The sequence below is a fragment of the Arachis hypogaea genome, chromosome 13 (assembly GCF_003086295.3).
Source record: "Arachis hypogaea cultivar Tifrunner chromosome 13, arahy.Tifrunner.gnm2.J5K5, whole genome shotgun sequence".
Classification (NCBI taxonomy): Eukaryota; Viridiplantae; Streptophyta; class Magnoliopsida; order Fabales; family Fabaceae; genus Arachis; species Arachis hypogaea.
The window spans coordinates 23,470,645-23,484,202 of record NC_092048.1 but is presented as its reverse complement, the minus strand read 5'-3'; the positions used below and the strand labels follow the sequence as shown (position 1 = coordinate 23,484,202).

General features: G+C 30.9%; 2 protein-coding genes across 12 annotated transcripts; one reads left to right on the top strand and one right to left on the bottom strand.

Moving 5' to 3' along the window:
• Positions 1-179: 179 nt before the first annotated feature.
• On the bottom strand, positions 180-2,153 carry LOC112737716 (uncharacterized). The gene is made up of 3 exons (XM_025787764.3): positions 1,765-2,153; positions 850-1,292; positions 180-759 (listed from the first exon to the last, which is right to left on the bottom strand). Exons 1-3 carry the CDS (start codon positions 1,927-1,929, stop codon positions 309-311), a joined length of 1,059 nt encoding a protein of 352 aa, XP_025643549.1. The 5' UTR covers positions 1,930-2,153; the 3' UTR covers positions 180-308.
• Positions 2,154-4,562: 2,409 nt separating this feature from the next.
• LOC112737715 (phosphomevalonate kinase, peroxisomal) lies at positions 4,563-9,862 on the top strand. 11 transcript variants are annotated; one of them, XM_072211477.1, is made up of 10 exons: positions 4,563-5,111; positions 5,217-5,268; positions 6,116-6,216; positions 6,631-6,743; positions 6,868-7,011; positions 7,078-7,112; positions 8,391-8,495; positions 8,615-8,842; positions 9,257-9,379; positions 9,497-9,862. In XM_072211477.1, exons 5-10 carry the CDS (start codon positions 6,906-6,908, stop codon positions 9,746-9,748), a joined length of 849 nt encoding a protein of 282 aa, XP_072067578.1. In that variant the 5' UTR covers positions 4,563-5,111; positions 5,217-5,268; positions 6,116-6,216; positions 6,631-6,743; positions 6,868-6,905; the 3' UTR covers positions 9,749-9,862. The 11 variants fall into 11 exon arrangements, with proteins under 11 accessions (XP_072067578.1, XP_072067577.1, XP_072067586.1 ...); XM_072211476.1 differs by lacking the exon at positions 6,631-6,743 and having other exon boundaries at positions 6,871-7,011; XM_072211485.1 differs by lacking the exons at positions 6,631-6,743; positions 7,078-7,112 and adding an exon at positions 7,530-7,630.
• Positions 9,863-13,558: the final 3,696 nt, after the last annotated feature.

Genomic DNA, 13,558 nt, shown 5'->3' with positions numbered 1-13,558 from the left:
TATTATATTAATGTTCCTAAACTTTATAAAAAGAAGATATATACTTTTTTTTTCATATCTTTAAAGATTTATTTGTCCAAATAATTTGATTAAAATAAAAACATATATATATATATATATATATATATATATATATATATATTGTTTTTGTAAATTTCAAGAATCTAGACGTAATAAAATAAGAAAAATTTTTTAGAGATCTATTTATATTTATAACATGAAAAATGTTGAAAGAAAGACAAAAATAATACGTATAATATTTCTCTAAATAGCTTGTATACGACTGTCATCAATATATATTTTAATTTTTATTCTGATGCTGATGCAGGCAAGAGTTTCCTAATTCCTGATTTCTGTTCATCAGTGAGCCTGGTTGGGAACTTGATGTTGAATCTTATTCTCAAGTTGCCCTTCTTTGATGGATCCTTTGGTAATGGCATGCCTTCTCTCGGTACAAGCTCCTCATAGTTGGGATGAATCACGGTGTTGATTGGTATGTTTAAGGTTCTGCCATCCAGTGTGGTGAGGCGCACTGTGTAACCGGTCAAGGCTTCCACGAGGGTGATCTTGTGCGTCACGATGAGATCGTTTCCGTCACGAGTGAAGACGCCGTGCGGCTTTTCTTCGATGACGAAGACGAGGTCTGCTGGCGTCACGTTCACCTGTTCGTTTCCCTTCTCCGGGAAGGTGATCTTCGTGCCCTTCTTCCAACCAGGCTTCACGTTGATGGTCAATATCTCCTCTACCGGCATGGTTTTCCTGCACACATGCAAAAATGCAGTTAATTTCTTCTTCAATGATTGCATGCATGCTCTAATTTACTACCATATAGAAAATGTTATTACTCACCCACTAGCATCCACAATTTCTCTAGAAATCTTCATCTTCTTGGTGGTCCCTCTGTATATCTCCTCCAGGGTACAGGGCAACTTGTTCTCAATGGTAGCCGCCTTGCGAGGCGCCCCATGGCTCACATGCACCCCTCCTCCTTCGCCAAAGGATCCAAACATATCATCTCCAAACATTCCACTAGAAAATCCTCTCGACCTCATGCCACTTCCTCTCCCACCGGAGCCACCAAACGGGCTTGAAAACCCAAAGAATTCTGCAAAAATGTCGTCTGCACTCCGGGGATTGAACCGAAATGATCCTCCTGGGAAATCTCCGGTCGAAAAGAAAGTAGTTCCAGCACCTGCACCAGGTCCACCGGCATCAGGAGGGGGTACCTGTCCCTTAAGCCCCTCCTCCCCATACTGGTCATAGATAGCTCTCTTCTGAGGATCACTAAGAACCTATGATATTCATAATGGGAACAAAGTAAGCATTACTATCATCAAACTGTTTATTGAATCCAACTCCTTTTCTACTACAATTTGGTAAAAGCTACAAAATTTGCTCTACCCTTTCAGATAGGACAAACCATCAGCTATTTAGCATCACATAGAATTACAAGAAAATCCAAAACATAATAAGCATCTTTCAGATTGCCCTGTTTTGATCCTGGTTTCTGGAAGAGGAAAAATAAATAAAGTTATAAGAGTATTAAGAAGATAAAACCACAATCCAGATAGATAAATCTTTCATATTCACCATTCAACCATCATCTCAGGATAAAAGAAAGAATATCAGCAGTATCAACTGTAAGGATCACATACAAAAAAGTAAGCATGATCCGGGTTCAAAGTTCTACTCAGTTCAGTTTTTCACTACAAATTCCGATTAAAAAAGGTTAAAAGTTTGCAATTGCCATAAGAAGAAAGATACCTCGTAGGCTTCAGAAATCTGCTTGAACTTAGCTTCAGCATCTTTTTTGTTGTTGGGGTTCTTATCAGGGTGCCACTTCATGGCAAGTTTCCTATAAGCCTTCTTCAAGTCTTCATCCTTTGCATTCTTATCAACCTGCAAGATCTTGTAATAATCCACACCCATCTCTCTCTTTCTCTTCACTTTTGCTGTTTTTTCTGTTGTGTCAGTTGATTGAACAAATGATATAATGGTATTGGCAAGGAAATAAGTGTGTATGAATGAACACTTTCGTTTTAACTGTTTATAGTTCGTAGGTGTCAGTGAAGTGTATCTCGATCTCCGTGGAAATTTCCAGAAACGCACGTACACTTCTAGCCTTATACGTATGCTTAATGCTTATGGAATCACTAATCAGTGACAAAAAATTTTAAAGGTGGAGTTAAAAATATATACATTAAAATAAAATTTGTTGAATATTATTAATTATATAGAGATATAAAAATTTAAAAAGTTAGTGAATATTTTTATTTTTAAAATATTATTTATTATATATAATTTATAAAAAATATATTTTTTATTTTAAAAATTTAAATTTAAAATATTTTTATTAAATTATAGAAAATTTGTTATCTAACTAATTTTTTATACATATTTAATAATAAAAATCTGAATTAATTAGCATATTAGCGATTAATGATACACTAGTATTTATAATTTGAAACTAAAATTATATATAAACACTAGAAAAATTAAATTTGTATAGTATGTTTATATAAAATAGTAGAAATATAATTTATAATTTTTTTAATTTCCTTTTAAAATAATCAAATTTGTTATATATTTTTAATTTAATTTTGATATAATATTAGATAAAAGATTTTATGCATGTTTAATTATGTATTGTAATATTGAAATATTTTTTATTATTATTTTTAAAAATAAAAAATATATTTTAAATTAGTAAATTAATCAATTCATTTTAAAATTTTATATGTAATATAGGTACATATAATAGAACAAAAGATATAAAACAAATAATAAGGATGAATAAATTGAAAATAAAATAAAATATATAAAGTCATGAAGAAAATAAAACATTAGATTAATACCTAAAAACTATAACTATTTGAATTAAAATTTGTAATTGAAAATTTTAAAAAGAGAAACAATGAAATTGGAAGATACATAAAGTCATAGAGAGCTATATAAAAAAACATAAAGAATTTAAAATTTATCTTTTGATAAAAAAAGATGATCACTAGATAAGGAATAAAAAAAGAAGGTTGAAAATATAAAGATAAGAAAAATATTAAAGAGAATAAAAAAGTGATGACACAAAAACTAAATTTAATTAGGTTAAATAATAGTCAAAATAATAGAAAAAAAAGTGAACTTAAAACTTTGACCATTGAATTTAATTTATTTGTAATAGAGTCATTTAAAATTTAAAATAGAAACACATTATATATAACTATTTTTTTTAAAAAAAATAAAAAACACAATGGAGTAAGTGCCCCTCATGCTTGTTACTCGATCCGTGCCTGTATAGAAGTAAGTGCCCCTCATGCTTGTTACTCAATCCGTGCCTGTATAGATTGCTATAGTGTCTAAGAGTATTTGTTTAACTTATTAAAAAAAGTTAAAAATTAATATTTAATTTTAAAAATATAAAAATAAAAAATTATTAAATATTTAAAATTTATAATAAAAAATAAGTTAAATAAAAAATTAGACATAAGTTATAGATTATTCTAAAATTTATTTTTTAATAAAAATATTGAAAACTAATTTTTTAAATAGTTGATATTATTAATTTTTAAAAATTTTTTATTTTGTAGAACTTAAAGTATAGGTTTATGTTGAGTTTAGAAAAATAAATAACAAATTAATGATGACAAATATATTAATTTGGGTTAATAACTTAAAACCTTAAGTGGGTTTAATATTGTTGATTTAGTGTTTAGGTTCAAATTATTTTTGCAGTCCAAACATATGAAACCAAATGCATTCAAGGCTACTGAATGAAAAATGATTTATACCAACTCAGCCCAAGCAAAAGTAAAACAACCCTTAGTTGAGTTAAGTCCCAACGTTTGTTCATTTCGGGTATTGGTCAGACATGAAAGAGCTCACTTTTTAATTCAAATATCAAAGTAGAAGAAAGAAAAAACTAATAAAAAAAGTTAATGTTAAATCAAGTGCATTAAAAGCAAATTCAGCAGAATTTAGAGAAGTTAAAGGTAATTAATTTTTTTTAATATGAAAGTCAATTACTTCATATTTTTTCCTTTTTATACACCATTATTTTGAAAAAAATTAATGAAAGTGGTGACAAAATTTTTTTGCTATAAATCAATGATTGATGTTGTTATTTGGAGCCAAAGCACAAATCTAAAAGTTTAAATTTGGGATCATCAGTAAGCAAGTAAGTTTGTGCTGCTCTTCCTTCTTCGATCAAGCCAATATTCAAATTTCAAATTCCTAATTTTATGGTTTGAATAAAAAAAGGTAAAAGAGACTTTTAGCTGGTTAAAAGACCAAGAAGTTGACCTTTGTAAAAGAAACCTTACACTACTAGAAAACTAGTTATTACAGACAGATATTTTTGATAAATTTTATCCCACAGAAATACAGAAAGAATTTTAGAAAGATTTTTTGTTAGAAAACCAAAAAAATGAATTAACATAAATTACAGACAAAAAAAAAAATTCGTCGATAATTCCATCAAAAAAATTAATTTTTTTTCCGTGAAAAATGGTTACAGACGGAAAATCCGTCTGTAATTTAAATTTTCCGTGGATAAATATTGAGATAACCCTAATCTTATTTCTATCCACTCGATCCATTTACACTCTACCCATATCAAACGAGCTTGTTCCTCTCTCCGTCACCGAGTTGCTTATTCTCTCCATCACACCAGCTTCGTCCGCCGCTGACGTCACAGATCTCTCTCCGTCGTACCTTGCGTCGCACGGGCTCCCTCCGCCGCCGCATCCAACCCTAACCCCAGAGCTTCGTCGCGCCTCCAACCCTAATTCCAGAACTTTGTCGCGCTTCCAACCCCTGCTTCGCCGCTCCCTCCATCGACGCTCCCTCCGTCTCAAAGCCTCTGTCGTGCTCACTCTCTCGTAAGCCTTCAAACGTCGCTCCTTCCTCCATGGCTGAAACCCGTAACGCTATGTTTTTCCTCCTGCGTCGCCGGTCTCTGTCTCCTCCTGCGTGTGGCTGTGCTGAAGCTCCATGGGAAGGATATATAATGGATTCCATGGGTGAAGCTTAACCACAGCTACAGAAGTACCGCGAGACTCGACTGAAGCAGTACAAGAACTACGAGAACCTCTCGTTCTCGTGAGGATCTCGACAAGGTGAACATCTCAGCTTCTTCACGCTTTCACTTCTGATTCAGATGAAATTATGAATACTAATTCTAATTCGTTTTTAAACTCCCTGTTTATTTATTTATTTGGCAGGAGTGTTTGGAAGTGCAGAAGGAGAAGGCCTTCTGTATTGGCACCACTTGGGGTAATGATCACCACATGTTTGATACAATGACTGTGATGTCTTTTACCTTCATTTTTATCCCTTTGTTCTACGATACATTACATTACAATAATGTGTTTTGTTTTATCCCTTTAGTTTTTCTATAAATTACTTATCTTCATATTCAGTGATGTGCAAATTCTCCTTACATGAAAAGGGTACTTTGTACTGTTCAATTTGTGTGTTTGTTCTATAGCTTGAAAGCTTATGGTTACTTCTTAATGACGGTGTTTCTGTTTATTTGGTTGTTTGACTTGTATTAATTTCAGATTAGTTTTCCTTTTGCTGATATATATGTCTGCCACTAACCTCTCTTTTTAATTTAGATATACAACTGCAGTTGTCCTGAGGTAAGTAGAAAGTATCAGTTTTCGGCATATTTAGAAAGGTTTTGTTATTGGAGGAACTCAAGTGAAGTTTGGAAGTTTAGAAGATCAGGGGTATAATTATGCTCAATCTACCTGTTACATAGAGCTCGTGAACTGTGTGAAGAATATTTTCATTCTTTTTCATTTAGTTTAGAAATGCAACTCATGATTAAGTTTTATTAGTTGCTTCAAGTTTCATGTTTTAGGCCTCTTATATATATGCTTCTGATGATGGTTTTGCAATTAAAATTTTATGGATTGGTACAATCTTCAGATTCACTTCGATGTATCAACTGTTATACATGCTTTAAGTTCACTTTAGCCCTTTATGGGGAAAAGTGTAGCAGCATATTTTTGCTTGTCATTTGCTGTTTTTTATTATATTTTTTGGTGTTGGAAAATCTTGTAAGATATGTGGCTTGTTTCATAACCATGACGAATATTCTTGCCCAATGATGAAGCTGAAGCATGGAGGGTTTGCGGCAAATATGGTGTCAACAGCACAGCTCTCTTTCTCAACTTCTTTTCCTCCGAGCAATTTCTTCCAAGATTTTTGTCAAAGGTACATAGCTACACACAGCCTTTTTGTTTTCCTGGGACTCTCCCTCTCTTGTGTAATATCATTATTACTATTTGCAAACTGGAGTACCAAAAATTTAGTTCGATTTTTTCAATAGTCTGCTAATTTGAGCTGTTTTCTTGATTTATCTTAAAGTTCTATTCAAGCAATTGCTTTTACTATGGAGATTTGAATAACTGCAGAGCACGGCTGCTATTGGTTTTCTTAAGAATAACAAATTTAGTATTAATTAATAAATTACTACTTAAGAATAATGATCTAAATACATATATATTTAAATTAAATTATCCATATAAAGTAAATTAAAAGTAGAGAATTTTGTTTTCTTGTTTTGTGAAAAAATAATTTCTCTGAGAATCAATAGATGAGGGCTTACATGACCTTACCATTACATAGGGTACACGCATTAAATAAGGTGACCCATCTTAGGACACCTTTTCAGAATTTCACCCTTCTATACTGCCACATGCACATATATCCTCCTCTCTCTCTCTCTCTACTATTCTAGGGTGAGTACCATTCATTTACCATACTATTCATTTATCATCATAATAAGGTTAGTGGGAGTGGCAATAATAGAAGAAGGTAGTAGTGAGAATATATATATATATATTGGTTTGTTGTTGTGTGCAGCAGTCTCTTTCAATTGAATTGTGCCCCTTCCTTAGAAGATGGGAATGAATGGATCCTCATGTTGGCACAAATATAGACAAACCACCTTCATCAGCATCTTCATTCTCTTTGCAGCTTCTTCTACTTCCTTATTCATGGCTCAAGGTTAGTAATAACTTATTAGCTTAATTAGCTTCTAAGTTAGTTAATTAATATAATATGTGCATGCAGGAAGAGCAATGTCCAATGTAATTGAAGTTTCCCAGGTACAAATTAAAATAATCAAACTTATTAGCTAATTAATGTTTTAATAATTAATGGCATCATGTTAATTAAGTGTTAATATAAGAATGTTGTTGTGAAGAATAAGGTAAGAGTGATAGGGTCAAGGCCACCAAGGTGTGAAAGTAGATGCAGCAATTGTAAAAGAAGAAAATAAATGTTCGTATTATTTGGCTCTATGTAGTATGGATTGTGTTGCACTGTTGCTAGGCTGCTAGCCATGCTTTATAGTCGTTTAAAAGTGGAAGAATATATTCTAAAAAGTGGAAATCCTTATTAGCGTATGTGATTTATTTATTTATTACTGTTGTAGAAGTGTTTGATTTGCCTTTGCCCCGAAATTTAAATTCTCTTGTTTTGTTGTTGCCCGTGAGATGAACTGAATGAAAATCTTGGTGCAGGTTTAACATTTTCTACCACGAAAGAGAAATTAGCTGAAGCCTTTTTAGAAATTAGCTGAAGTCGTGGAATAACTAAGAAAACAGGGTTAATGTATTTGATGGTAGGTTGGTGGATTAACCACTGGAGAAGGGGAAAAAAGATGGAGTGTAGGGTATTAGTTACTTATATACCTCGTGATATTGTTGTTTGGTGAATATATTCCTTCACATAGTGATATAGCTTATTAGCTTCTGATTGTGATCTTAGATACCAAAGTAGTCATTCATCTCTCCTCTGAAGTTTTCATGCTTCTTTCCTTTTGTTTTTCTGGAATCTTGTTTGAATCTCCAGTGGAAAGCATAGCCTTGCAGTAACTGCACGTCTTTGTTAGTTCCTTGTGAGTTTTGCTGCCTTAATAGTTGATGTAGAATTGCCATTGCATAATGTTAATGGTCGGGTTTTTTGAGGGTATCATAAAACTTGACACATTTATAGGGTATTGATTTTGTATAGTATTTTGATTTTTTGTTATTGAATTTGGGGTTAATGTGTCTTGTGTTTTAGGCAAAAAATGCTTTAATTATGTTGATTTCTGTTGCACACTTTTGTGTATATATATGCATTTCAACTGGTCATGCTGGTATTGTGAATATTTATCGTCTAAATATATAACTGGTATGAATGACTCTCCTGATTTGTTTGGCCTAAATATACTCAATTACAAGAACATTAGTTTTCCTTGATGTACAACAAAACTTGAGCTTTCTAATTCTTGCTATTAGCCCCATCATTTTAGTTTGCCATTCCAGTTGCTAAACATGTTAGGATCTTCTATTGGTTATCTCTTATAGTGACTAGACATTGTTTTGCTGACATTGCAGGTTGCAGCACAAGCATTGCCTGCACCAGAAGTTATCAGTGACATTCTGAATGGAAACTGGGACCATGAGAGGACTGAGTTCTCTTTACCACCTTTGATGACTCTGGTAAGCAATTTAAATCTCTTATACCCCCACATTTTCCTTTTACTTCAGGTTGAATGACTTTCTTATCAGAAAAATATGAAGTTTATTGGTTAATATTCTGACTATATATCGTTTTTTAGTTACCAGGAGAACCAGGAACTGGTGGTTCATCTACGCCATCAATGGTTGGTGCTGTAAAAAAATGGCAAAAGTCTGACCCTCAGAAATCCTTGGACACATGGAGAAGATTGTCAGAGGCGAATTCGCAGTTAGAAATTCAACTGAACTTTTTGAGTAAATTAGCAAAGGAACAATGGGATGCATATAAATCTGTGATTGATAGCTGTAGCAAGCTCAGATCAGAAAAGGTATTTCTTTCAAATCATTTGTGGTTGTTTAATTAATGGAAGTAACATCAAAATTAGAATTTTTACTCCTGTGGATGTAGAGTAAACTGATTGATAATGCTCACTGTTAAATAACTAGAACATTTTGGCCTTATGGTATGCCTTGCATTAGATTAAATTTCTACATTCCTATTTATTAGTTATTTTAATGAGATAGGACATCTTTACTATTAGACTTATACAATTAAGTTGACTTTTGATGGGTTTGAAAGAGATTATATATCCAACTTTACTGTTTGCCTGGTTTTCAATTTTCAAGTGGTGTGACTGAATTTCTAATGCACATATGTGATATCATGTTCTTGAGACTACACTTCAGGCTCTCATGTTCTTGCTTTTCTTCTTGTGTTGATGTTGAAAATGCAATTCTTGCAGTGGATAGAGCAAGCTTCTGAACCCAACAAGGAAGCAGTTATTAAAGCATTGCTAGGTGCAAAAGAAGCTATGCTTGGGATTAGATATCATATGCGCCTAATGGGTGAGGCTGCAGGTGTTCCTGTAAGTTCCTTTCATTGATTTGGCACTTATTATTAGGCTTCTTCTGTTTGAATGATGTTGATTATAAATTATATCTGCTGGTAGAATATCACTACTCTTTCCTTGCAATTCATGCAGATTAAACCAGAATCACAAACAAAACTTTTAGATGCTACACTGAACTTGGAAGGAGTGTTGTTGGCTGGAGTTCCAGGAGCAGGAGGATTTGATGCTGTTTTTGCTGTTACTTTGGGAGATTCAAGCAGCAATGTGACAAAAACATGGAGCTCACTCAATGTTCTTGCCCTTCTGGTTAAAGAAGATCCTTGTGGCGTTTCTTTAGAAAGTGCTGACCCTAGAACAAATGAAATCACTTCAGCTGTATCTTAAATTCATATTGAATAATTTATTGTAAATATTGTTTATTTTTAATACGATGAATTTGTTTATTTTGTAAAATATTATAAATATTCAAATATAAATTAGATAAAAATTTGTATTAAATTTATATTTATTTTGTATGAAAGCAAGTTTATTTTGTAATTAAAAAAAGTAAAAAAATTCTATTTTACCTTACAGACGGATTTTCTGTCTGTAATCATGATTTTCCAAAGTTCAAATTACAGACGAAAAATTCGTCTGAAAATCTGTCTGTAATTACAGACAGAAAATTTGTCTGAAAATCTGTCTGTAATTACAGACGGAAAATCCGTCTGAAAATTCGCCTGTAATTACAGACGGAAAATTTGTCTGAAAATCTGCCTGTAATTACAGACGGAAAATCTGTCTGAAAATCCGTCTATAATTACAGACGGAAAATCCGTCTGTAAGTTTGTCGCCTTCAGGAAATGGAGGGAGAATTTACAAAGAGAAAATCCGTCGGTAACTAGTAAAATTCCGTCGGTAATTTTTCGACGGAAAAAAAATCCGTCGGTAAATAATTTCCGACGGAGCTTTTACAGAGGGACAAAATCCGTCGGTAATTTCGTCGGTAACCAAAAATCCGTCTGTAATAAAGACTAAATCTGTCTGTAAATCTGTCTGTATTTATCTATTTTCTAGTTGTGTTAGCCGTGGCTCAAGAAAAATACAAAAGAAAAAATTACTTTTCATTTGAAAATAAGGAGAGAAAACCTGAAAGAAAGAGAAGAGAGAAACCTCACAAACTGAGTTTAAAGTCTTAAAAGAATTGCACCTACACTAAAGGGAACACTCCACCAAGACGAAGAACAACGTTTTGAGTTCAGAAGTTGAGTTCAGCACATAAAATCAAGGTTGTAAATCATCATCTCTTTCATGGTTTACTATTTGTATTTCTGTTTTAATATTATATCTTTTTTTGTATTCATTCAGAGGTAAAAGGCAAGAAAGAGAGGCATTGAGAGAAAAGGTTGAGAGAAACACTTAGAGAAAAAAGCTAAGAGTTATTTCAGAATTTTTTTTGTTGTATTTCTGTTTTGTATCATGTACTTGAGAGATATCTCTTGTTAACTTGGGTAAGCTCTTAGTGTGTTGAGTTTAGATAGTTACATAGCCAAATCAAGTTTATATTGAAGTTTGTGTATCTCAGATAGGATTATGTTGAGTTATAGGAATCGGAATTGGTATATGTATTACTTGAAAAATAGTGAAAATTCTATCAACGTTGTAGTGGGGACTAGATGTAAGTTGCATTGCACTAGGCAACTGAACTAGGATATATGGCTGTGTCATCTTCTTTCTCTCTGCTCTTATTCTGTTTTTCATAATTTATGAGACAAAACGAAATTGTCTCATACATAATCATATACACAAATCAAACAGAAGCTGAGTTAAAAGATTTGATTTGAGACTTTATTATTCAAGTTTTAAAGGTTATAGATTCAACCCCTTTATCTAGGTTATCAAAAACCTTCAATTTAGAATTTAGGATATAAATTTATAATTTATAATTTATAATTTGTCCTAATCAAGAATTATTCACAGTATTGAATGAGAATGAGACACAGAGTCACCAGTCAGTCATTGCTTTGAAGTCAAATGAGGCGGGATCCTACAATGACTCTGAGATCAAGTCGGTCTAAGGTTCAAAAGGCACAAAAAATAGGATTAGAGACGTAGTTGTTAGAATCGAACTAGTGATTGAACCAGTTAGATTACTAATTTATTGGTTTATTGATTCAACCGATGACTTATTATTTGAATCGGTAGAACTAGTCCTATGTAAATAAAAAATATAAAATAATCAAAAACCTAAAATTAAATTTAAAATACATATTTTCACTAATATTTTAAAACAATCAAGTTTCAATAAATTATAATCAACAAGTTATAATCCGATTAGACAATTATTATTAAATAAGTATATAAAATTCTAGTATTTTTTTACAATTAAAAATTTTTAATTTTATTTTTATATTTATTATATTATTATATACTATATATATTTATTAAAAAATAAAATTAATAAATAACATATAATCATATCATAAAAAAGTAATTATATTGTAATTAATAAAAATATTTGATATTTTTATTTATACATATTTAATAATATTTTTATTAATAATTATAAATAATAAAAATATAATTAATTTAAATATAAATGAGTACAAAACTAAAATAATATCTAAAAAGTTATTGTGCCGTTTTACTATATAATTAATAATTAGCATATAAATATCAAGGAATAACATAGTTCAATGACAAAAGAAATATGCAGTAATAAGGAGCCAGATTCAAACCACACTTTTATCAATTATAAAATTTTCTCTCAAGCAGTTTGATTAGATCGGGTTTTCACCAATTTTTATCGATTTTGACCGATTTTCACTGACTTTGACTGATCACATCGGTTCTTGTCCTTATGCAATCAGAAATTGAACCGGACTGATTGAAAATCTGATTTTTACAGTAATCGAACCAGTGATTGATCTGGTTTGATTTTTACAACTATAGTTAGAGATTATACCTTGGGCCATGGGTCGCTTACACATTTCTCGACCTAGTTGGGGAGCTGGATCGTAACAAAATTAAATAAATAAGAAAGCTATATATATTATCAAAATATTTTATTATTTTTGTCCAATATTTGGCCAACTATAGACATTAAAAATTAAATTCTAAACGTTAAATACTAAATCTTAAATTATAATAGTATAAAAATAAGATGTTAATACATACTTCAAATGTCCGTAATATAAAGAATTCAAGTATTATTTAGGAGTTATTAGTTTATATTTTTAACATGTTCAATTTAATTTGATATATTTGATTTTGTTTATTTTGTTATTAAATTAAGTTTTATGTTTGTGGGTTTAGTATTTTCTTTATTTCGATCTAATAAAAGGTTATAAATACATCCTTAACTATTATAGTTGTAATATAGAGAAATCAGAGGAGTGTCAAAGTATTTTTTCGTTTCGTAATAAAATCATGGTGTAGACAAGTGAGGTCGAGTACGTCTCTCTTGTTAAATCGGAAAATCGGATAGAAACTTGAGTGAGTCCATTCAATTTAATTTCCAAACTAAGATTTAAACAAGTTAAGTTAAGTGAGTTCCTTTCTGTTTGCATCAAGAAATTTGGTAAAGAGAAATTTTGCTTGTATTCAATTCTAACTTATTCTTTCATTTTTTATTTAATTTTAATTTATTTTTTTATTCAATTTCAATCTTTATCTTTTTGTTTATCCCTTTTTTTCTTTATTATTTGGTATCATATTTCAGGTATTAGTTTAATCCTTATTAATCTATATTTTTTTTTTGCGTCCTAAAAAATTGAGTTTCAGTGTCTGATCTCTCACATTCTTCTTTAGATTCTTGTCGTATTTGTCTTCCATATTTGTATTTTATTGTTGTTTTGTTGTTCTTGTTGATTTTATTATTTAAAAGAGATAACAAAAAAACATATAGTGCAAAAAAAGGAAAAAAAGGAAAAAAATTATCTTTCTTGTATTTGTCATTTTCATATACTATTTTCTTAATTACAAGATTCGAGGACGAATCCTTTTTAAGAGGAGAAGAATGATACGTGTTTTAAATGTTCGTAATATGAAGCGTTTAAGTATTATTTAGAGGTTATTAGTTTATACTTTTAGAATGTTTAATTTAATTCGATATATTTTGATTTTGTTTATTTAGATTCTAAATTGTGCTTTATGTTTGGAGGCTTACGATTTTTTTTATTTTAACCTAATAAGAGATTATAAATACCTCATTAA

What these genes read in the sequence shown, in the direction of transcription:
- LOC112737715 (XM_072211476.1), top strand. Translation starts at nt 6,906, where the DNA reads ATGGGAATGAATGGATCCTCATGTTGGCACAAATATAGACAAACCACC. An exon ending in ATGTAATTGAAGTTTCCCAG is followed by an intron (nt 7,113 to 8,390) that starts GTACAAATTAAA and finishes CTGACATTGCAG; the next exon opens with GTTGCAGCACAAGCATTGCC. An exon ending in GCAAGCTCAGATCAGAAAAG is followed by an intron (nt 8,843 to 9,256) that starts GTATTTCTTTCA and finishes CAATTCTTGCAG; the next exon opens with TGGATAGAGCAAGCTTCTGA.
- LOC112737716 (XM_025787764.3), bottom strand. Translation starts at nt 1,929, where the DNA reads ATGGGTGTGGATTATTACAAGATCTTGCAGGTTGATAAGAATGCAAAG. An exon ending in AGATTTCTGAAGCCTACGAG is followed by an intron (nt 1,293 to 1,764) that starts GTATCTTTCTTC and finishes TGAATATCATAG; the next exon opens with GTTCTTAGTGATCCTCAGAA. An exon ending in GAAATTGTGGATGCTAGTGG is followed by an intron (nt 760 to 849) that starts GTGAGTAATAAC and finishes GCATGTGTGCAG; the next exon opens with GAAAACCATGCCGGTAGAGG.